The sequence below is a fragment of the Dendropsophus ebraccatus genome, chromosome 6 (assembly GCF_027789765.1).
Source record: "Dendropsophus ebraccatus isolate aDenEbr1 chromosome 6, aDenEbr1.pat, whole genome shotgun sequence".
Classification (NCBI taxonomy): domain Eukaryota; kingdom Metazoa; phylum Chordata; class Amphibia; order Anura; family Hylidae; genus Dendropsophus; species Dendropsophus ebraccatus.
This window is the reverse complement of record NC_091459.1, coordinates 36,664,907-36,691,131: the sequence shown is the minus strand read 5'-3', so window position 1 is coordinate 36,691,131 and position 26,225 is coordinate 36,664,907. Positions and strand designations below refer to the sequence as shown.

Genomic DNA, 26,225 nt, shown 5'->3' with positions numbered 1-26,225 from the left:
TAAGGATGGAAAGCTGATTAGCTCTTACAAAATTTAAAGGGAATGTATCATCAGAAAATAATATATTGTTTAAATAATGTTTTTATGTTAAACATATTTTTTAAGATTTTTTTTTGTGGCTTTTTCCCCCCCAATTTTTTGATCTATAATTTAAAATAATCCTGAGCTCTTACAGTTTTCATTCTCTCCACTGGGGCTAAAACTAACCTGAGACTTCCTGTTTTGTCTGTGGTGATTAGAGGAGGCTGCTGTAAAGTGATCTGTACAGCATTACAGCATCATGTGACACCAGTAGATAAAGACAATAGCAGATCCCTGTGGAATGACTTCTTCAAAGGTCAATTATGTTTTACATTCCTCTCAAGGGGACAGTCTGTTTATTGCCGTCTATGTCCATGAGTCTTGCTGTAAAGCATGTCACTAAATGCTGTTTAGAACAGCCCAGGCAAGATGGCAGCCCCCATAACAATGTACAAAAAGTGAAATATAAAAAATGAAGGTCAGAAAATAGAAACCAATTAGAATAAAAAACAAGTTTTATTATCTGAATCTAATCGGTAAATAAAAAGTGACTTATGTTGGTAAAGTTAGGGTACGATTGACTGGTCAGTGAGATAATACTTGTTCTTGCTTTTCACACTTATTTCAGGATTATAGTCATTTAGAGACAGGTGTAAAATGTTTCATTTCATATTATCTAAAGTCTTATTTTAAAGTAAAGTAAAGCAAAGTGTTATTAGTAGCCGGAAATAAGCAAATGCAGAGTAATCCATAATTTCCATTGACATTCAATTTTAACGTGAGAAATTCATTTTAATCTGTTCTGTTTAAATCATCTTCATTTTATAAACTGCAGGTCACAGTAACGAAACACATTGGGCAGGATATTGTATAATGTCACCAATTTATCTGATCCCATAACATTTTTATTTACTGACAGGCCTATATTGTAGTATATTGCCACCTCTGTGTGTCTTTTGATCCCCAAAGTAGGGAATGTTATGCTCTGTTTTCACGACTGCATTTGTATTTGACAGGAATTCCAAAGTTTTCTGACATGTATACAGCATATATGCAGTAAACCTGTATAATGCAGTGTATACCACCATTCTTGCCATCACAGGTGACGACGGACACCTAACAAAACTGGCAAGTTGGTGTAGATTTTTACTTTTACAATTGATGCCTCCTTTGCTCTATGTTGCCTAACAACCAACCCTACCCCTTTAACCCTTTGAGGACCAGGCCCAAAATGACCCAGTGGACCGCGCAAATGTTGATCTTAGTGTTTTCGTTTTTCCCTCCTCCCCTTCTAAGAGCTCTAGCACTTTTAGTTTTCTATCTACAAGCCATGTAAGTGCTTGTTTTTTACAGGAATAGTTGTACTTTGTAATGGCGTCATTCATTTTACCATAACATGTATGATGGAATTCCAAATATATTATTTATGAAGATATAAATAGGTGAAATCGTAAAAAAGAATGCAATATGGTAACTTTTGGGGGGTTCCTGTGTCTACGTAATGCACTATATGGTAAAAGCGACATGATACCATTATTCTATAGGTCAGTCCGAACACAACCATATGCAGGTTACACAGATTCTCTAATGTTATATATTTTTTTTTTTTATGAAATCCTTTTTTTTGGCAATTAAATATTAATAAAATGGGCCTATTGTGACACTTATAACGGTTTTATTTTTTCACCTATGGGGCTGTATGGGGTGTCATTTTTTCCGCCATGATCTCTAGTTTTTATTAATACCATATTTGTGAAGATCGGACGTTTTGATCACTTTTTATTGATTTTTTTATATATAATGTAACATAAAATCGGTAATCTGTGCACTTTTTCCCCTCTTTTCGTGTACGCCGTTCACCGATCGCAATGACGGTTGTTATATTTTAATAGATCGGACAATTAAGCACACTACGGTATATTATATGTTTATCTATTTATTTATTTTTATGTTTTATTTATATTATGGGAAAGGGGGGTGATTTCAACTTTTATTGGGGGAGGGGTTTTGGGGTAGTGTAATAGTGTTTTGAACTTTTTTTTTTACACACATTTGAAGTCCCTTTGGGGGACTGCTACATTCACTACTTGGATTTTTACACTGACCATTGCTATGCCATAGGCATAGCATTGATCAGTGTTATCGGCGATCTGCTCATTGAGCCTGCCTGTGCAGGCTCAGTGCAGCAGATCGCCGATCGGACCGCACGGAGGCAGGTAAGAGACCTCCGGCGGTCCGTTTCAACGATCGGGACCCCCACAGTCACACTGCGGGGGTCCCGATCGGTAAGTGACACGGGACTCCCCATGTCACTTGCACTTAAACGCGGCGTTTAAGGGGTTAATGACACGCGGCAGCGCGATCACTGCAGCGTGTCATTACCGGCGAGGTCCCGGCTGCTCACTGCAGCCGGCCCCCACCTCCTATGAAGCGCGTTCCGCTCCGGAGCGCGCTTCATAGCCGGAGAAACACCCAGGACGTAGGGTTACGTCCAGGGTCGTCTGGGGACAGACTTCCATGAGGTAACCCTACGTCCAGGGTCGTCTAGGGGTTAATCCTCCCCGGCCGCTCGCAGCCCTGGAACCAGAGCATACATTACCTGCTTGGTGCCACAGCTGTGTGTGACGCTCCCGGCTTCCCTTGCACCTCATCAGCCAATCAGGGAGCAAGGGGAGCCGGGAGCGTCATACACAGCCGCGGCGCCGCGCAGGTAATGTATGGGGGGGTTAAAGGGCTGGGTCCCATACACGCAGCGGATCCGCTGCGTGCATGGGACCCATTCACCTTCACAGTACAGGATCCGCAGGGGGTCTTGCTGCGAATTTGCAGCCAGAAATCCGCTGCGGATCCGGTACGCGTGAACGTACCCTAATGGTAATATCGCAAGATGCTTGGGAAAGGCTTTCTTGGAATTGGGAGCTGAAACGTGTTGCTGCAATAAATGCTTTTTTATTTTTGAATATTTGATTGCTACCGCATCATTAATGCCACAATATTATCGGTATCCATGCGGTTATCCTGTTTGATATTCTACACCCCCGCTTACAGTTAGCGAGAATTCCTTCGTTTCTCCTGGCCTTCGTGGGGTCACTTCTTTTTGCTAAATGAGAGGACAGATACAATGAAGGATGACTTTAGGATAAGACTACACGTAATTTGTAGTCTGTAACAATATAGACACATTGGTGTGCATAGAGGGTTAACACATTTCAGTCAACATTGCATAGTTGCTCTATTTGTTATTCCATAAAAGCTGTTCAAGGTTATGTTTCCACTACATCTTTTCTGGCCATTTGCCGGCGGTCTTTTAGGATGGCCGTCATTTTTATGCCAAATAGCGGCTGTGTTGAAATAACAGCCGTTATTTGTACAATCTTGCCCATTATTATGAAATAACGTCCTTTATTTGGCCTCAAAATTATGGCCGCCCTAAAAAACCGCTGGCAAATGGCCACATAAAGACATAATGGGAACATAGCCTTAGGGTACAAACCCACTTGACGTATTTGCTGCGTGAATCAGTCTTAAAAATAAGCAGGCAAAACGCAGGTTGGCTTTATACAATTGTTCTGCGTTAAAATACGCAATTGCGTATTTTTGAAGCGTGAAGCTACATGCGTTTTTCGCACAGGTTGTTAACAACTGATGCTTTGCTAACAACAAGCTTCACGCTTCAAAAATACACAATTGCGTATTTTAACGCAGAACAATTGTATAAAGCCAACCTGCATTTTGCCTGCTTATTTTTAAGACTGATTCACGCAGCAAATACGTCAAGTGGGTTTGTACCCTAAGGCTATGTTCACACTACGTATATTTGAGGCTGTATATTTGAGGCTGTATAGCAACCAAAACAAGGAGTGGATTGAAAACACAGAAAGGCTCTGTTCACATAATGTTGTAATTGAGTGGATGGCCGTCATTTAATGGCAAATATTTGCTGTTATTTTAAAACAACGGCTGTTGTATTGAAATAATGGATGTTATTTACCGTTATATGGCGGCCATCCACTCAATTACAACATTATGTGAACAGAGCCTTTCTCTGTTTTTTTTAATCCACTCCTGGTTTTGGTTGCTATGAGGACCAAATACTGCCTGAAATATACATAGTGTGAACCCAGCCTTAAAGTGTATGTTGTTGCCGCTGTTTGTTCATTAATGTTTTATAGTGACTTCATCATAATATATGCCTGCCATGTACTGAATTATGATATATAATAATGCATTCTGTAGTATACAGGGCACAATGGTAACGCAAAAATTGCCAAGATTTTTCTGCTGTTTTCTAGTCTAGCTTAATCCTAGGCCAATATATTATATTATATACAATATTAACTAATCATTTCCTTCTCTTTTAATAGCCAGAGAAACTTGGCCGAAATTACAGAGCTGATACATACAGCTTTTCTAGTGCATCGTGGGATTGTGAATATTGAAGAGTTGAAGAGTTGTGATGGCCCTCTTAAGGATATGCAATTTGGAAATAAAATGGCTATTCTGAGTGGAGACTTCCTCTTGGCAAATGCTTGCACTGGACTTGCACAACTACAAAACACAAAGGTACTACAATATTTTTTTTTTTTTTTTTTTTTTTTTTTTTTTGACAGTGCTCTGAAGGACGTGGCTATGACCAAGGAGGGCTGGTTCCACAGGGAGTATTAGGCTGGGTTCACATTACGTTTTTGCAATCCGTTTTTTTGCAAAAAAAAAACTGATGAAAAACTGATGAAAAAAACGGATGCAACTGTGTGCATCCATTTTTCCATTGACTTCCATTATAAAAAAAAAAAGGATCCGTTTTTTTTATAGGGTACACAAAAACGTGGTCGACCTCATTTTTGTGTCTGCTAAAAAAAAAAGATCTTTTTTTAATTTTTTTATAATGGAAGTCAATGGAAAAACAGATCAAAATGGATGCACACACATGCATCCGTTTTTCATCCGTTTTTTGCAAAAAACAGATTGCAAAAACATAGTGTGAATCCAGCCTTATCGGTTCCGCTCCTGATTAGTTTGTTTTGTGAATTTCTGAAACTAAACTAAGCATGTGGTACTAGCTGAATTTTATGTTTAAAAATAGATGGCTGTTTATGTACTCCTACTTATGCAGAAAAGACACTACATTGCACTGTGATACATTAAAGTATACCTGTCACTTTAAGACCTTTTGACTTGTCCCAGAGAAATGTAAGAAGTTTTAATTGGTCAGCGTCTGAACAGTCAGATCCTGACTGATCCCTATAGAGAGCAGGTGAAGAAGCAAACGGCTGAACGTTTCTCTCCCACAGCAGGGCCTTTTTAGACAAAGTATTTATCAAACAATACTGCTATACCATACCACAACCATATATTATCTTTATGTAGTGATATAAGGTACATTCATCATAGAAGAACGAAGGAAGGTGGCACTCACCATCTGATGCAATCCAGTATTTTTATTTCAGGACATATAAGATGCAGACATCATGGTGACGTAAATACAGTTAATATTGTTAACTTAACTGACTTTGTCTTAGACCCACCTACCATATCTGTTTTGTTGAAAGGGATACTTTTGTATCCCACAGCCTTTCGACTTTACAGAATTTGAAACAGATCTGGTCAAAGCTATACGGAAGTTGAATTTAAAAAAGTTTTTTTCTAATAAATGTATAAATAAAGAAAAGAAAGAAGGTGAGACACGTATACATGTGGGTCTTTTGGGTTTCATCGCACCAGATTTAGACACCGAAGTAGAAAGGGCTAGTGTAGCCATTCTAGCTGAGTTGGCAGGAGACGACCTTTCGTCAGTTTCGGCTGAATCCTTAACCGACGAAAGATTTACTAAAGGTGTAAAATCAAACTTCTCTCCCCCCATTATCCCTGGTAGTAGCTTAGATTCCTTCCAGAAAAAAGTCCTTGAGGATATAAAAGCACTTATCTATCCAGTAGATCCCCATAATCTAAATAAAGAAGAGTGGGCAGCCTTACAACAACTAAAGAAAAGAGAGGATATAATTATAAAGAGTGCTCATAAGGGTGGGGGGGGCGGTATAGTATTGATGACTAAGGATTTTTATGTTACAGAAGCCCACAGACAGTTACATAACACCAGAAATTATCAAAAGTGTACGGTAGATTCTACTAATAAAATCTTAAATAAATTACAGACTTTTCTCAGAATTCAGGTAGAGAGGGGTGTTATATCCGAGAACACAGCTAAAAAACTGTTTCCTACCAATTACAAGTCACCTTGCTGGTATTTTTTACCCAAGATTCACAAATCCTTACACAGTCCCCCAGGTCGACCAATTGTGTCAGGGGTAGGTTCCGTCCTGGAGCCATTATCACAATATATAGACTGGCTACTGAATCCTCTACTTGGAAATGTTCCTTCGTTAATTAAAGACACAAATGAGTTTTTGGTTGGCCTGGGGGACTGTGTTTGTGATGACTCTGCTTTCCTGGCCTCGATTGATGTGGAGTCATTGTACACACGGATTCCACAAGATATGGCTATTGAGAGTATCGCCTTTTTCCTTAGAAGGGCAGAAAAGGGAGATGAACTAATTTCTTTTGTATGCGAAGCCTTAGATTTAATTTTGTCCAATAATGCCTTTGAATTTAATGATCAATGGTTCCTGCAGGTCTCCGGAGTTGCCATGGGCACTCCGGTGGCTTGCAGTGTAGCCAATTTGTATTTGGCTTATTTTAAGATGCGCCACATTTTCTCTGTCAATAACCCTTTTCTTAAATTCATTAAGTATTTTGTTCGTTTCGTTGATGACATTTTTATTGTTTGGATAGGGACCCCCGATGAATTCAGAGACTTTGTGGTCCATCTCAATACAATAAATACTATGAACATGGCGTTTACATCCAAAATTGATCCTGATGAATTAGAATTCCTAGATGTAATGGTGAGAAAGGAGAATGGCTCGATCACGACACAGGGTTATAGAAAACCAACAGCCTGTAATAATTTACTACACTATAAAAGCTATCACACTGAAGCAACCAAGAAGGCCGTTCCTTATGGCCAATTCTTGCGTTTACGACGGATTAACAGCTCAACTGATTCCTATCTGGAACAGGCACAAGAGTTAAAAACTCGCCTGATCCATAGGGGTTATCCTGAGCGTAATCTGAATAGTGCTCTACAAAAGCGCTTGCTAAAGACAGAAATATGCTACTGAGCATGAGCACTAGACCTAAACAGAAAACAAAATGTGAACGTTTTGCCTTCTCCTTCAAACTGTCACCTATGGCTACCCAGATCCGGAGAGTTATTGCTAAACTCTGGAGTCTGTTAGAAAATGATATGGCACTTGGTGCTTGGTCTATAGCGAAACCCTTTGTGACGTTTAGACGTAGCACCAACATCAAAGATATCTTAGTACAGAGTAAATTTAGGGACAATAATAACAACAAAAATAAAATGTGGTTAAAGAATGATCTAATGGGTAACTTCCAATGCGGGAATTGTAAACTGTGTAAACAGGTACATAGAGGTACTCACTTAGTTAAAAATGGAATTCAAATACAAGTAAAAGATTTTATTTGTTGTAAAACCAATTATGTTGTATATGTTATGTTTTGCCCTTGTGGAAGATTTTACGTGGGCAAAACAAAAAGAGCCCTACATACACGTATAAAAGAACATTTTTACTCTGTACGATCAGGTCGAGGAGCCCCTAGATTTATTGAACACATAAAAGAGATACACAACAATGATATTACCTGTTTAAAATTTGCTGGCATACAAAGAGTGCATAGCGCCAGAGGGCAGGACAGACATTGTATGCTAATGAAGTCAAAAACAAAGTGGATACTCAGACTGGAGGCAGAGGGTCCGGGAGGTCTGAATGATAAAGTAGACCGAAACTTCTTAATCTAAATTCTTTGCAACGATCCCCATGTATATAGAGATACTTTTTTACTTGTTTTTATTCATGTAAAGCACTTCTGTACTTTATTGTAGTATGTAAGTTATACAACACATGATTTGTTTGTGTCGTCACGAGTCATATGACTATTTAAATCAGTGATGACGTGCAATGGGTAGGCGGTCCGTAGAAGCGGAAGACCCGCGAAACAGACTGTTACCACCTACCTGCTGGCGTCTGCATAACGTTGATGTCTGCATCTTATATGTCCTGAAATAAAAATACTGGATTGCATCAGATGGTGAGTGCCACCTTCCTTCGTTCTTCTATGATGATATTTATGGAAAGACTGTCTCTTTAAAGTGATTTGGCACCCCATCACTGTTTCTCTGCACGGTGCCCAACCCGGTGGGTACGAAAGGGTTAAGTGCCGACCTACTCTGGATATACACTAATATAAGGTACATTGTTCTAAGATTTTTACATGAATAGACTGGCAACAGAGCAGGGATGCCGGAGCCGTGTCCGCCTGGTCCCTGCACAAGGCACCTGCCCAGTCTGAAGCACTGGAGGCGCGCCTGCCCACCCCCAGTATGATGTACCACCCTCCCCATCCACCGCATCACAGAGGGGAGGGGGTTTTGTCACACTGGGGGGGCAGGCGGACTCGTCTCCAGTGCTTCACACCGGGCCGGTGTCGGGGAATAGATCGGCTATGGCATCCCCGTGCTGGCATCTGTCTATTGTAAAAATGTAAAAATCATAAAGCAATGTACCTTATAGAACATTCGCTTTAAAGGGGGTTTCCAGGCACACAACATTATTGGGAGCGCTACTAGGACTGAAAGATCTCACAGCAAGAGCAACAAGGGAAATAAGTATGGGGTCTTTTAGGCTGTGTTCCTACGTTTGCATTTGGAATGTGTTCCGATTGTGGTCAAAACCGTGCTCGTATTTATTAACCAATAGCTGCGCGATGTTGCCAATAATCTTGGCAAAAACATGCGGCTGCTGGGGTAGAAATGGGGCCTCATTTAGAACGTGTCCAGAACGCATCCTGAATGCGAATGGGGAAAACACAGCCTTGTTTTTTTTTAATGCAAGGGGAGGCAGAAAGGGAAGTTTACCTATTGCCCAGAAAACCCCTTTAAATATTACTTTCATATTGTTACCAAACAATATAGGACAAACCAATGGAAATCAATGGCATGGGCCTGTCGGGGGTGGGCCGTATTTGTGCTCTGGGAACAATCCTGCAGAATCTTCAGCCAGGGAAATAATTTGTCTCTACATTATACATACATAAATAGCTGTCGGCCAAAGAGAGAGGTGTCAGCCAAACAAATATTCATCCAACAGCTATTGAAAATGTTTAAAGTAACACTGTTACCTCCTTTTTGCCTTCTGACTTCTCTTCATAGGTGTAAAGGGTAAATTTAGCAGTTTTCATACCTTACTTTACATCATACGACATGGTGCTTGTTCAGGTAAAAAGTGATCTTTTATCATCTGCAGATTGTGCCACTGTAGGCCCCACCCCTCCGTGACGTCATTGCCACATAGGCCCTGGCCCCTCGCTGACCATTGGAACAGGCTGGCCTAAAGGCCTATGTGCCAATGACGTCACGAAGGGGCCTACAGTGGTGCTGTGGGCGGGGCTAAGTGGTGCTGTTGATGTGAAGCCCCGCCCATTTAGCACAATCTGCAGACGATAAAAGATCACTTTTTACTTAAACAAGCACCATGACGTATGATGTAAAATAAGGTATGAAAACTGCTAAATTTACCCATTACACCTGTGTGGAGGAGTCAGAATGCAAAAAGGGGGCGACCGTGTCACTTTAAAGAGGAGTTTTTAACAACTGTTTAACAATTTAATTACATTTTTACCCCACCACTATTGTATAGGTAGCACAGTTAAAGGGAAGAAAAAAAACTCTAGTACTAAGCAGCCGCTATGTTCTACAATAGTGTTTTATCGTGATCTCTATGATTCACTTCCCTCAGATCCACTCTTGGGACTAGCAATTAGTTGTGAATATCTAAAGCCATAATGAACAGCAAAGCTATTTTATGATTGTCAGTGGTAAAATTAGCAAAGTCAATTATTTTCCCCCAGGCCTTTTTACTGTAGATACTAAGAGGATAAAGAATAATTGCCTTAGGTAGTACTTTGATTTTTAAATAACACAAATAACATGCTCCTAGTTCTTCTAATTGCACTTTACTGTGCTAAATATTTAGTCCAAAGTTAATTAAAATGTTTGTCTTTATATGTTAATAACCTATGAATAATGTAAGGGGACTTAGGGAAGTTGTAGATTAAATAGATGCCATTTACCAGCTGTGTCTCTCCAAGTTACACAGCCTGAGTTTACAACATAGAATTGATATTGCCACATATAATAGCCGATCACTTCCTCGGTTTAGCAAACGGAAATGGCAAAGAATGATTCTGTCAGGTACAAGACCTGCCCCAGCTATAATCTGCTAATAAATGGGGCCATATGCTGAAAGGACAGAGAGAAAATATTTCTTATTTAAACCTTGGTTTCTTTGCATATTATGTCCACAATTGTCACCTGCAATCTACAAAAAAAATTGTCCCTCGTGCATCCATAATGCATATTTTTTGAGGATCTGTGAAAAATCAAAAGGTGATGGTTAAATTTTACGATGATCGTATTTTTTGAATTTTTTTTTTTTTTTTTTTTTGTACTTGTACTAACATCTTTAGGGTTCACCCATACAGGATCCGCAGCAGATTTGATGGCCCAGATTAGATTTAAAGCAAATCTGCTGCAGATCTACTGCGGATCCTGTATGTGTGAACGCACCCGCAAAGATGTTAGTGGAAAATTTTGGTTGATACGTTCATGGATTATTTGTGTAAAAAAAAAAAAAAAAGTTGGAGCATGCTTTTGAGAGACCTTGCTGAGATGACTGCAGCACAACATTGAGTCAAATGGACTTTTTTCCTCTTGCGGTTAGCATCTGGACTATTGGGGCACACATACGGGTGAATACTATATTATTATACCCTGATGTTTTGCGAAAAGTACATATAATACAAAAAGATTTTTGCATCAGAAAAACCCAGTGTGTGATTTACTAATATTGGATTGCACGAGGTAACAAGCCCTCGTTCACACCGCCACACAAGACTGCAGCAACTGTGTACCTCACTGGTGTGTTTCTTGCCTTACAGACTGTAGTGACAAATCCGCTGCAATTCATAGAGTTTCCCCGCTCCCGGCATCATATTGACACATGATGCCGGGCAGGGAACGAATGCATTTCATTCCTTTCCCGTCCATAAGGTCTGCAAATTTGCAGACGTGTGAATGTAGCTTTAGAGGCGGGATTGAGAGGTTCTTATTATGGAAGATGTTCATGTAAGATCATTAGCAGAACATAGAGCACGGAGAGGATGGTAGGTGGAGATGAGGGAGGAGATGTATGGAGGGGCAGAGTTGTGGAGAGCTTTATGGGTGAGGAGTCTGAACTGAATCCTGGACTTAATGGGCAACCTGTGCAGTGACTGGCACAGAGATGAGACGTCAGTGTAAATGCTAGAGGGGAAGATGAACCGGGCTGCTGCATTCAGGATAGACTGGAGAGGGGAGAGCTTAGAGAAAGGAAGACCGATTAGAAGGGAGCTACAGGGGGCAAGACGAGAATAGATCAGGGCAACAGTAAGATCTGAGCTGTATCAGTGGTAAGAAATGGGTGGACCTGGAGATGTTTTTGAGGTGTAGGTGACAGGAGCGTGAAAGGGCTTGAATATTTGAAGTAAAAGATAGATCTAGCATAACCCCCAAACATCGAGCTTGGGTCACAGGAGTTATGCTAGAACCACAGACTGAGAGTAAGATGTCAAGATTAGGTTGGGAAAGGGAATACAAAAAGTTCCATTTTAGAAAGATTGCCAAACCTGCTGAGGGTCTGTCCGATGAGGGCTGTATAGAGGGAGAAGAGAACGGGACCCAGGACTGATCCCTGGGGAACCCCAACAATAAGAGGTAAGGGAGAAGAAGTAGGGCCAGAAAATGATACACTGAGGGAGCGGTCAGAGAGGTAGAAAGAACACCAGGAGGGAGAAGAGTCCTTAAGACCAAGAGAGCAGAGCCAGGAGAGGAGATGCTGGTTGTCTATGGTGTAAAACGCTGCTGGAAGGTAAGTAGTGATGGGAGGGGGAGAGTTTCTGGATGAGGTGTGGGGGGAATAGGGTCACTAGGGCAGGTAGTAGTAGGAGAGGAGCTTTGAGACTCCGTATCAAAAGCTGAGAGTGATGAGGGAATGGGATTTTGGTGCTGAGAGGTGATGTCAGAGATGGATAGTGTCAGTTTTAGATGTAAAGTAAAAGGCCAGGTCTTTAGCAGAAAAATCAGTAATGGGTGTCTAAACTTTGGGCTTAATAAGAGAGTTAAGGGTACCAGAGAGGCGTTTTGGATTATTCTTGACAGGACTGATGGCATCTGTAGTGGGGTGTGCAGAGAGTCATATGTATGTGTTACTGTGAAAAACCGGACACAGGCTTCTATGTCTCTGAACATGTGACTGGAGATAGACCAATAGTATTGGCTGATCGCCAGTCACATGCTCCAAAAAGAGGGTCAGACATGCAGTAATTCCTGTACCGGGAACAGTGTTACAGCTGGCGTGTAGCCGGTGGATCCTTACTAATATACCGGTGATCAACAGCGCTGGTCAGGGACAGCTGATCTCCCAGTTCCCAGACAATGTCAGTTATTACAGTGCGTACTGGGAAACGGTCAGTATCTGTACGTTACCAGGACATACAGTTACATCCTGGTGCAGGTAGGGGTTAAGACAGAGATTCTTCCAAGGATGTAATTGTTGTTGTTCTGTGTTTTGGGACCCGCAGTCTCTGTCTCTTGACAAGCTATAAGGAATGTTTAAATTGATGGCAGCAATTTGTGCTACTATTAAGAGGCATTATTGATAGCATTACATGCCTCATTTTCCTATTTGTTTGTCACTTGTGTCTCTGCCACTTTCTATTAGTTACAATCAAGCAGCTGAAAATAGAAGCAGCAGAACACGTTTCACCCAATTACTCATTGCAAAACGTCTAGAACATTTTCTTATAGAGAAAGGTACTAGAGATCAGGATCAGACCGCAGGCTAAGACGCCCAAGGACTGGAGAAAATAGCCATCACGTAAATACATGCTGAGATGAAGACATTTATAAGCCGAACAAACAATAACTTTCAGACTCCTATGTTAGAGTGCTATAACCCTCCTATTGTAGAGTACTATAACCCTTTCACTACTGATGTTTGGCTGACTTGTGGTAATAGTGGTCAGGTGTCTAAATGGATACTTACGTACGCGGGAATCGGGCCGTGACTCAAAAAAGGACTGTGACATTGGCTTCCCTGTACCGGCGTGTTCGATTCATGTCTGAATTTAAAGAGAGTGTACCTGATGGTACATTCTCTTTAAGGTCTCTGAACAGGACCCTTTTGAGCCACTGAGGTAGAGATAGATGAGGGACATTAACTGATCCAAACTATTTTCTAGTTAGGTCTTGGTAGAAGGGAGGACTACTGGAGAATATTAAAGAGGCACTGTCATGAAACAAAACATGTCAGAGAGAGAGTTGAAATGCTCAGACCACAACAGATTGTGAGAATGAGGTGGGAGAAGTAGAGCTCAGCACGTTCCTCTCCTGACTCTGTGTCACGTGAGGAGACTCATAATGAAATCTATGGGGCACGTCTCTTCTCACTGACACAGAGCATGGAGAGGATTGCGCAACACCGTGGTTTGCTCCCCACTAATTCTGAAAACTGAGACCCTAAACGATAAAAACTTTTGACATGTCAGGGAGGTCAAGTGTGAAAAATAAGATTTAAAAAAGAAACTGTACTGTATAAGGTCCTAAATTGCATGGAAGACAAAAGGGGAGATATTAGGTTGAGTAACTCAATAGCAGCAGACACGCCGAGCAGACAACCCTGCGTCCGTTCTAAAAGGGCAGGAACTGAGGTTTCTCAGATCCTGATCCAGAGGGTATCTAAGACCAGGAACTATAAGTGACAGCTCTAGTTATTCATGCGGTAGTAGCCCCTGAGCCACAACCCCCCCCCCCCTCTTTTCTATGGCAGCGATGCCAAAAAACCATTGCTACAGATTGAAGACCCGCACTGCCCGCAGTCAAACGACAAGAAGTGGTCGTCTAGGGGTGAAGTCAGAGTAAAGTGCATGTCCTCAGAACTGCAGCACAACATTGCCAACCACTGGCTTAACATATTACCTAATCGCTGCAAATCTTTTTAAATGATGTCACAAAACACATTCATTTCTAAAGTGTCTGTGTTATCCTTATGGATTCTAAATAATTGATCAGGATTCTTTTAATGAATGTAAATACATTGCTGGAATATGTCCTTATGGGTAGAAATAGGATTTGCTATTGCTGCCAGGATGAGCTCTTCCATTCGGGTTTGTCAATGTTATCTGACAGTTGTTAAATGGCTTTTACAATGATACAAGTAAATGGTCTGTAAGGAATAGTCAGCTGCAGAGATCACATCCATGTCAATTTACACTGTCCAACTTTGACTGATTTTATTCACGGATCAATTTGTGTCTGTTTAATTTCCACACAGATCTGATTTAAGTAGTGCGCCTTCTGAATGCAAACACTTTCCCTCTGACCATATTTACAGTGTAGCTGGATGGATGTGTCCTGTATATCATTGTGATCGGCACCAACAATAAAATGCAATGATATGTGTTTCCATTTGCATAGCTTAACGTTTCTTTTTCCTCTTTATTATGTGTATCGATACAATACTGAAAATAAGTCACTGTAGTCGGCGCCTATATTCTCTCAAGATTATTACATCAAATGATGTCTCAATTTTTTAACAGTACTGTTTCTCTGGGTTTTATGAATGTCTTATTTTGTGCTAATGAGACCAAAAAAGTGCAGAAGCCTTAGATTCCTAGAGATGTAACATGTCATACAATGTTCCCTCACAGTACTTAGGGGTGTTTTGCGCTATAGATCACCAGTTAAAAAAAACAAAAAAAACATGCAAAACACTGCTGAAAAAAAGTGTAAAATTACAAACCAGCGGAAACTTGGCATCAGGAAACCAATCAGAGCCAAAGAGGGTTTAATGTGACCAGAACCAGAATTAATATTAAAGGGGTATTCTACACAAACATAACTTTTGATTTGTTTCTGCCCATGATAAGACTAATAATTCCTTCCATACTTGTTATTATCTGTTCAGTCTTCTTCCTCTAGTTCTGAGCTGCTGCTTTCTGCTGAAAACACAAAAATCTGTGTGAGCCTTTCTCTGTTTCCTGTTTCTCCTCCTCCCCCCACCATTCTGAGACAGCTGATGTAAACAAGTCTCTGGCAGGCTTTATCTGCAACATTATAGCTTCTTTGTAATGCTGGGAGGATTAATCACAGTGAGTTCATTAGCAACTTGACCTCACAATAACCCTCCCAACTTTACAAAAAAAACTACAACGTTGCAGATAAAGCCAGTCGAGGACTAGTTTACATAAGAGGGACAAGAATCTGAGGGACATACTAGTACGCTCCCTGATCCCCACACAGAGAGGACATAAACAGAGACTGTTTGTTTGCCCCCCTGAAAAAAGGCAATTTCACATGCCATGGATGTGCTACCTGCAACAATATAATCAAAGGTGATACCTTCCATCATCCCCACACTGGGAAGGAATTTAAGATCAAACACAGATACACATGCACCTCTGACTATGTGGTTTACATGATTGTGTGCCCCTGTGGCCTTATGTACATTGGTGAGACTACAATGGAGGTGAAAATGAGGATCAGTAAACATAAAAGTACAATCAGGAAATCTATGTTGGATCTGCCGGTCCCAAGACACTTCAACGAGATGAACCACAGCATTAGTCAACTCCGATTTCGGGTGATAGACCATGTCCCCCCACTGCCTAGAGGGGGAGACAGACAGAGACTTCTTAAAAAGAAAGAATCAAAATGGATCTTTACACTGGACACTCTACAGCCCAGAGGGCTGAATCTTGAACTTAAATGGCGGCTTTGATTACATATCATCTGACTTTTTATTTAGCAGACAGGGGTTAATTTACATCTTTTGAAGGTACTCATGGTCGGATGCACTCTTTGTGCCCCGTGTGCACCTCTATCCGTATAGTTAGATATATTATAATGTACATTTATTTTCTGTTATCTGTATCACTGACACTTTTTATTTCATTTCGTTTTTGCAGATCATGTTTATACTGGGCCATTCCGGACTGCCACCTGGGGGTTTCAAGTGCTCTTCACAATCCATACTGTACTAGCATCTTCAGACTGGGTTTTTGTCATTTCTGCCTGTTCCTTTTCTTCAATAAAACGTACTCAGAGCATTATTTGGTGTTTTAACAATTTTTTAGGCCCTTATTACATAGGCCCTATTATGGTACTGCCAATCCAATGGCGGGGTAGAGATGTGTGTCTTTATATGGGAGAGCACAGTGGGACGATGTGCTGCTGTCACTCTCCTTTGCCTGCTGTATGAGTGAGGTCCGTTGAGCATGTGGTTTGTTACAGTGGCAAGCTGTTCGTGAGCTACAGTGACAATCACCCCCGTGCGACCCTGGATGGATACCCCCTAAGGTGTCCCCCTTGGTAAGCATAGGGTGTCTCCGGATCGCCCCACGTCTGTAGAACCTCACCCCTTGTGGATGTAGGGATCGAGTATCCCATATGGCAGATTTCCCAGTACCCCTATTTATTCCCCACGGCACCCTCAATGCCATAGTTAGGTTATATACCTACACCAGACCAGTGGCAATCGGCCGCTCTGGACTTCCAGTACGTTATACATTTCCTACTACTTTTTCTCTATCCCTGTCTGAGGCTGCGCTTCGCTGACAGGCGGCGTGCACGGCGCTGTCAGCGAAACCTATTGTGTACATTCGGTTTCTATGGCGATGACGGGGGCGGCGGCGCGGCCTCGTGACGTCATCTGCCGCAGACCGCCGGCGCCTCTCGCGCCGTTACATACACGTGGATTGGACTGCAGGTCACACACCTGTGGGCTGCAGTTCCTGACTTCCTCCTCCGGTGGGCTTTTCTGAAATCCTGGTAAGGATCTTCTTTTATCTGTTACGATACATACCTCTATTTTCATGCTTAACACCTGCCAGATCCTTGTGTTTCCGTGTATGCCCCCCAAACATGACTGCTGTCACTAAACACTGATATTTATTCACATCTTATGTATATACACTATATGTTTTATACGATCAGTGTGGAGGAGTGGGTCACATATCCACCCCACATTTGTGTTTTCACCCACTTAGCACCTTGATGATGTAGAGGGCGCGTATTAGTGATGCATTTGGTTTTCCCCATATATACTAGCACATTGCACATGTAATATAGGCTTGACAAAGACCCTGCTGGGTCGAAACGTTGCTATGGTGTATGTTGCTTGAATAAACTACTACCACTTTTTCACTATTGGATGCTGTCGGACCAATCCTTCCTTAGTTTACATTAGCTGTCTCAGCAGGAAAGGCTTAGAAGTAAAAGCTCACAGGTTTTTTTTTTGTGTGTGTTTTCAGCAAAAAGCAGCAGCTGAGAACTAGAAGAAGGAGACTGAATAGATAATAAGTATGGAATGAATTGTCTCACCATGGGCAGCTACATACCAAAAGTTTTATGTTTGAGTGGAGTGCCCCTTTGAAACATAACTTTTCATATGTTTCTGCCCATGGTGAGCCTAACAATTCCTTCCATACTTGTTGTTATCTATTAAGTCTCCTTCCCCAAGTTCTCATCTGCTACTTTCTCCTGAAGACACAAAAATCTGTTTGTGAACTTTTCTCTCTTTCTTCTCCTCCTATCTTCTGAAACTGCTAAGGTAAACAAGTCCCTGGCAGGCTTTGTCTGCAACTTTGTAATGACAGGAGGATTAATCACAGAGTTCATCAGTAACTTGGCCTCAGATTAACCCTCTCAGCATTACAAAGAAGCGGAAAGGTAAAATTGTGGGAAAAGCCAGCCAGGGACTTGTTTACGTCGGTCTTGGAAAAAAGGGGGAAGTGGGGGAGACTGAGAGAACAGCTCACATAGTTTTTTGTGTCTACAGCAGAAAGCAGCAGCTCATAACTGGGGAAAAGAGACAGAATAGATAATACGTATGGAAGAAGTTATTAATCTCACTATGGGCAGCAACATATCAAAAGTTATGCTTTAGTGAAATACCCCTATAAAAACTGTTGTGGTAAAGTGACTTTCCTATTAATTGTAAGTAGGTATAGATATGGTTTAATTTAGAAAGTCATTTATTACCTCCCTTGCAAATCCCATATAGATTCCTAGTTTCCTGAGTTTTAAGTGATGTCCCATAACTCTTATTTTTCCATCTGCAGAGCCATATGAGCGACTTGATTTTTTTGCAGGACCTTTGTACAATTTGTACAATTTTGCAAACAACCAAAGCAAATATGTTTACTTTAGTTTGTTTTTTCCTTTTTTCTATTTGAAAAATGGGAAAATGAGGGCAATAATTACAATACATAATTTCTTCAGAAATTAATACCATCTGGAATCTGCTATTTAGTGTTTTTTTGTTTTGTTTTTTTTAAACATCTTTTTAAGAATTTTCATACAGATTAAAGGCATTCACAAGCATGACAGTCATGAAGTGTTACGTAAACAAGCAGATGCACATTAGAACAGATTATAGTCTCCAAGGGTACAAACAAAGACAGGTTTTACATAGGTTGTGGTTACATCTCAGCCAAGTCTGGGACCAGCCTGATAGTGAAAGGTAGTCACCGCCATCTTGTATTGGCACAATAGCAGGAGAGGTATTGGTAGAAGTAGGTTGCTCACAACTGGAGCCAGTGTAGGAAATTCCAAGTCCTACATTATTAGGTTTTATCAGCTACAACTTCCCCTTGCTGCCCCTTGCAATTAAGCTCCATTTACTTCAATGGAACTGAGTTTAAAACCACACCCTACGCCCAGAAGACCAGGTCACATTCTTCCACTGCTCCATGGTCCTATCCTGATAATCATATACCAAGTGTGGGCACCTTTGTTGGTAGTCAGTGGTCAGCATGGGCATTCTGCGTGGTCTGCTGATCTACACCGCGCTATGGAAACTTACCACTGCGCATTGCACTGTGTGTTATAACCTTTCCTTCATAGCTAGCATTAATGTTTTTTTATGGGATCAGACTGGATGGGCTGGCCTTTGCTCGCCACTAGAGATGAGCGAATCGGGTTCGGGTTTGAGTCCATCCGAACCCGAAGGATCGGCAATTGATTAGCGGGGGCTGCTGAAGTTGGATAAAGCTCTAAGGTTGTCTGGAAAACATGGATACAGCCAATGACTATATCCATGTTTTCCACATAGCCTTAGGGCTTTATCCAACTTCAGCAGCCACCGCTAATCAAATGCCGAAAGTTCGGGTTCGGATGCACTCGAGCATGCTCAAGGTTCGCTCATCTCTACTCGCCACACACATTATTGAGCCTTGGATGTCCAGGACCTTGTTCAACAGTTGTCTTTTCTTGCACAACCTATGGTAGGTAGTAACCTTGACATAGTGGGAACACCCAACAAGACTTGCCCTTTTGGAGATGCTCTAAACCCATTCATCAAATCTTTATTGCTTAGATCCTGATACCTTATTTTCTGCTTCTAACACATAAACTTTAATACTGACTCTTCACTTTAGAGGTATCAATGTCATTCATAATCAGTGTTTTCCACTTGACTTATCAGTGGTTTTATAGGCTATGGACACCTTTTTAAATGCTCTTTTTTTTTAAGACATTAAAAAAAAAAAAAAAATTCCACTTATACAATTTTTTCCCCAGAGTGTACGTTTTTACTTAGACACTTAGATTGCAAGCTGTCCCATCCCATTCAGAGTGACATCTGTCAAACTGGCTCAGTCTCTTGTCTATCATAGTTTGTTGACCTGGAGTCATCAAATGGCCAGTCTGATGGGTTCTAGTCTGAACAGGACAGCACAGTCAAATGTGTCAACTAGCATTATTCTTAGGGATGATTAGTGTGTAGAGGATATATATATATATTTATATATATATATAGTGTGTGTGTGTGTCTTAATATCTCTCTCTCTCTCTCTCTATATATATATATATATATATATATATATATATATATATTTATATATATATATATATATTATTTTTATTTTATTTTTTTGCTACCATAAATGTGTATTCTTTGGCAGAATAACTGTCCATTTTTTTTTATTAATGGGTAGAACAGTTATTCTGTCATCAACAGCAATGTGTACCCCTTAAAATCAATAGAGCGGCTAGGTTTTTATCATTTATTTCTTTATGTTCTGAAAAATGGTGGAACAAGAAAAGACGTAAAAGAGCCTATGCATGGCACAGCAAACGCTTGGCAGAGGGTTTACTGTCATTGGCTTATTGCAGGTGATTGAGAAGGGCACTACAACTACAACCATGTACTTGATTTTAATGTAAATGACAAAACACTAGACTTTTTTTTTTTTTTTTTTCTAACAAATCCAATATAAATCCATGTGTTTGTTTCTTTAGCACTTTAGACTGGTGATGATTTTGATGATATTTTGAGGCTGCACAGGACGTATATAACCTTGTGGTGGTAGTTTGTTTGAAGTAGAAAGATAATCTGTGCAGTGTCTCATGTTTCAGCGGCGGGAGGAAGAAGGCTGGATCTACACTGCTAGATGCATTGTTAAAAGTTCATTCTATCACTTTGACATTTAGAGCAGGACTCTGTGTCTTTGTACATTCCTCTTCATATTACCCCTACCAACTCGGAACTTAGACCTCTTTACCAACTATAAGATTTTCTACTGAGTGATTGACCTGTATGACGTCCCAGCAGGCAGAATAATCTGGGGAATCTTTTTCGCATATACTGTAATCTAATATGAGGAGTGACATTTGATTTCAGCTTGTTGCAGACCTATAGGTGAAATCCAACACTTAACAATTTGGGAGTCGGGTCTTGCCCGATATCATCTAGGAAAAATATGAGGAAGCAAAGCCCCTCGTTTTACACCGCTTCCCAGTTAAATAACTAAGCACATCTGGTAACACTGTAGATACATTGTCCTTTTAGTTTCTTTAGGGCTCCGGTTACAGAAATATTTCCAATAGATCTTATTACAAGTCTTTGGGGCAAGCAAGCATAGCGTAGGATACATGACAGATCATCACGATTACGGAAAAGTGACTACTGTATTGCTTTATTTGTAACTGTATTCAACACATAAGATGATGCTTTTATAAGTCTATCCATTCCCACCACATCGTGGGCTCCTGTTTGTTTCTGGGTTACATTGTGATTTTCTCTTAGGCATCTTGTGAGTTCCGTCAGTAGTGAATGTGTTAACCAAGGGGCCAGGAAAGAATAACTGAAACACAATAGGTCTTTAGGAAGTTTTATTATCAAATAAAGACAGTCTGTGATACTGAGAGGTATAGGGTTATTTAGGGCTACATCCTTCAGCTTGATGTCTTCAATTACAAGAATGATAAAGACTGAAACAAAATCCCTTAATTCAATCAGAACTAGGCAGAGTTATAGGAAGGATCGGATGTCCTCAAAAGTGCATGCATAGGAAATTAAACATTCAAGAAGCGAAAAAAGTTTGAGAGCAGCTGAAGGGGTAGCCTCAAGCTATACTTGTTTGAAATTGGTGCATTAAGTTTACAGGCAGCCCACAGTTCTGTTTTGAATCATATTTTTTATTTATCTCGGTGCTCATTGTCGCCACCTACAGGTTTATTGTGCCATTGTTTATTTTGTTCTGCTGATTCCAATGTATAAAAGCTGTAAAGGGATTCTGTGTAAAGCTGAATGCGTCTACTCATAGTGGTTTCCTCTGCTGGTCCTCCGAGATGTACTCTTGTCTCTTTTTAAGAAGTATTCACATTTGTAGTTTTAAAGTCATCTTTAGCTCTTTTATTGCTCTCTTTGACAAACTGTGCTCTGGGGGCAGCAGCCCCGCTCCCAGTTCTCCAAACCTGTGTTATAGCCTGTGCCTATAACTACGAAATACACAGAAACAGAATATGAAGGTAGAAGACTTGCCTCCATCCGCAGCTTCCCGTGCACAAAAGTAACATATCTGCAGGTTGGATTCAAACTTTGCTGCTTCCTGTCCCCTTCCAAATTGCCATGGTTATTTGCAGAGCCTATACAAGGATCAATTAATTTTGTGTCTGGGCTGCGCAAACGATTGTGGGATCATTTTGGGGGCCTAATAACTTCATCATAGTCATTTACATGGAAATATGTGCAAGTGACTAGTAGTGATTTAAATGCCTGCACAAAAGATGCGATTAGCCAATGAACGAGAGATTTTTCATTCAATGGCCGATCTTTTTGCACAGTCAGATTATGGGCAACGAATGTTCCTGCCTGCCGATCAGCCCGTGTAAAAGGATCCTTATACTGGTGCAGATGTCTACCATCAGGTACATCACTTTAGGTTTTTTACCTTAACGGATTGCCGCCGGTGCGGGGATGCTGGTGGCGTGGTTCTTTTTCTGAACCGCCGTCTGGTTCCTACACACAGCAATGATCTATTCTTGGGCACCGGCATGGAGCTCTGGGGCGGCATGGAGCTCTGGAGGGTGGGCCTGACTGCTCCCAGTGTGACGATCTCCCCTCTGTGGCACGGCTCCGTTATAATCAATAGAGCCATGTCCCACGGGGGGCTGGCTCGGGTCTGGGTGGCAGTTCAACAAAAGGACTACGCCACCGGCATTCCTGCGCCAATCCATTAAGCTAGAAAACCCTAAGAGATGTACCTGATGGTACATTCGCTTTACCTATAAGGGTGCGTGCACACTATGGAATGGTGATGGAAACCCTGTCATGCATTCCGCATCTTGCACCCGATCGGGAACTGTTGAACATGTTTATTCTTAGGACGGACAACGGAATCCACCCGTGCATAGAATGGAGTCTATGACACGGGCGGAGACGCGTGATCAAGTGCGAGCTGCAGAATGTTCTACAGGTTTTCTGTCGCTGTTCTGTAGTGTGCACACACCTGTACACTTTACAAATCACTTTACAAATCACTTTACAAATCACTTTACAACAGCCTCCTTCATATCAACACAGAAACAACAGGAAGTAAAATAAAAAAAAATGGTAAAAACACTAACAAAAAAAAGTTTAAAAATATTTTACGAAATTGGTGATTTTGTAATGGCCCATTTAATGTAAAAGTATAATCAGTATTCAGTAGTATAACTTTGTGCTGTTGTAACGTATCTGCCTCTCTACAGTCTTGGTTATGCTGATAGACATTGGATAGATGTGGATTAGGTTAGCCAGTGCTATTACAAACCTTGGATATGTTGTTCTACCATTGAGGGAGATGGCAGAAGGCAGCAAATGATCTTCAGATGGCTGAATATACCCTGCAGCAAGCACTACCCCTTGTCTCCATATTAGCACAGATGGCATTGCCTGAAGGCATTTTTATTATTGCATCCATCACTTATTTATACTGCTCTTTTCCCACATGAACAGAAATAATAATTGTTGTTGGGGGTTTTTTGTTTTGGTTTTTACACTTTTGTGTATTTTTTTTTTAAAAGGGGGTGAATTGTCAAATATTGGAAGTTACTATGATTCAAGGTCAGCCATAATTATAAAAGTTGTGTATCCTTTTGTATTCCTTAATAGATTGTTTTGAGAAATTGTATAAAATATTTGTAATTTGTAATTTATGAGCCCAAATTTTTTATACCTCTTAATTATTGTGTGAAATGAAGGTATCAGCATGGATGTTTCTGCTCAGACCTCTAAATAAATCCCCAGACTGCATTTATAATACAAAATGTAAAACATTTGGAGGGACATTTATCATTTGCACAAATAATTCTGCACTAGCGCACGTTTAAGATACAAAAATCTTCGATCCATGCATAGAATGTATAATAAAGCTTGCACAATTTTTTGGGCCAACACAGCTTGGCTAAAAAAAACTTACGCCATGGTCTGACTGGAGTACTGCTGTGCAATTTGTCATGCAAAAAAACAAACAAAAAAAAACCACCTAATAAGCCAAAATAAAGGCGCAAAGACAATGATTAATTAGCCTCTTAATGCTTAAAGTGATTCTTATCTTGGCTTCTCTATCTTTAATAACTTACCAGTTATCATTATAGTAAGTTGCAGGTGGCCCGACAGTACTGGTAGCCATTGAAATTATTGACCGTTCATTAAAATGAATGAATTGGTCATCTGCACTAGAGCAGGGTCTATTCTATATTTTGTCTTTTCGATCAAGCGTGGGACCCTCTTCTATGATGTCCATTTGTCTAAATAGGGCATATGGACAGGGGTTCTCTTCTTGAGGTAAACCAAATAATGTTTTTTAGAGGGATGGCAGTGTCTAGGTACCTGTGTCCCAGCCTAGCGTTGCCATGTGGCTCAAGAATATCTTGCTTAGTCTGAAACTGTTTTTTTTTTTGTATTTTTGTTTTTTTAATGTACTGCTATTTAACGTGCCCTAATGTTAAACTGCACACACTGAGGTTTATTGTCGGTGTAAGGGTTAATAATGTACGAAAGCCTTGGTCACATGCTTCTTTTCAGCCACTAGCATTATGCAGAAGCTTCTGATAAAGGCTTGCCAGCTATTTAGGTAAAGTATTTCATTATTGGGTGTAGAGTATTTAGTGTACAGTATTGGTACACAGAAGGAGAGAGGAAGAGAACCAAGTGTTCCACCTCCATTGTGTTGCCTCTGAGCTTATCCTGAGACCAGTGAATATAAACTTATGGATAAAGCTACAAGTAGTGATAAAAGATTGAGCCCTGGTTAAGTGTTTTTTTTTTCTGTGTAAGCACTGCCTCTTTACAAGCCAGTGAATCAACTCCAGTATACCCATTTTTGGTTTTAAGCAAGTCACTGCTACCCGTCCACACTGTGAGGATAGTGTTTCTGCAGTTTTGAGCACTAAGGAGTTTCTTCTTTACCAGGGTTGGATAAATTGCTGCTCAAGTGCCCTCTGGCATTTACCGATCTTTTTTGCATCCCAAACTGTCCTTAATTCAGTGTTTTTACAATGCAGGGACCCACAGGTTTGACTTCTGCTATATATTCACACCCTCTGCATCCCAAATATTTCTCTGCTCAGTTGGATAAAGCCATAGGCTGTATCCATTGTTTCCAGGACTCCCTAGGGCTGCATCCAACTTCTTCAGCCACCGGTAATCAAATGCCACATGCACGGGAGGCTCGCTCATCTCAAATGGCTTTGTCTGGGGAATACAAAATAATTTTTTTTCCATGGCATTTAAAATTAGGCTTTAGATCAACCTAGAAATCTTATGCTGCGTTTACACTGAACAATTAACCTGTGTGTTTTTTTATGCCACAGATAAAGTTTTCATGCGCGAAGCTACACCCCTTTTTTGGGTACAAGTTGGGTTTGTTGGGATAATTATGTTTTACTTTTTATTTTTATACTTTTGTAGGATTTTTCATCAGTTTTTTAATGAATTGTTCTTTTAATTTTCAATAAAACAAGTTTAACAAAAAATATCAATGTCTCAGTCCTGGGAATGCCTCATTGTCTTTTAGGAAAACAAATCTTTATAATACATGATATCACTTTGGTGTTCTAAATTCAGAACAATAGAGTGTGCTCAAATTAGAAGACTCCCATAAGTGGTACCTGATAAGTTAAAGGGGTATTCCCCCCAAGAGCTAAAAAAAAATGAAATGCTCCCAAACCTAGCAAGTCCCCCTGAGTATTTTGAGTCGTCTCACATCTTTCTAGCTGCTACTGTTCCTGAGTTACAAGTTTTTCTAAAAGATGTTCTATATTCAAGATAGGAAACTACATTTCCCATCATGCAATGCTTCTGCCTGATGATGGCGATGTAGCAGAGCTGAGAGGGCGATGTAGCAGAGCAGAGAGGGCGATGTAGCAGAGCAGAGAGGGCAATGTAGCAGAGCTGAGATGGCGATACACATACACACACACACACACACACATATATATATATATATATATATATATATATATATATATATATATACACACACACACACACATACATATATATACATACATACACACACACACACACACACACACACACACACACACACACACACACACACACACATATATATATATATACACACACATACCTACACATACACACACAGGCTCTGGGGGATTCTCCACAGCTGTTTAAAGTAATCACTTTTGCCTAAATAGAAAAATGCAACAAAACCTGCGAGTGTGAATACCGCCATGTCGG

The 26,225-nt window shown here is 40.6% G+C and overlaps 1 protein-coding gene across 1 annotated transcript in view; it reads left to right on the top strand.

Annotated features, from left to right (window-relative positions):
- The window catches only part of PDSS2 (decaprenyl diphosphate synthase subunit 2), a 129,809-nt gene that overhangs the window by 82,760 nt on the left and 20,824 nt on the right, over positions 1 to 26,225 (top strand). Inside the window, exon 4 of the mRNA XM_069973615.1 lies at positions 4,386 to 4,584. Coding sequence (XP_069829716.1) covers positions 4,386 to 4,584 — 199 coding nt within the window. The remainder of the gene's footprint in view (positions 1 to 4,385; positions 4,585 to 26,225) is intronic.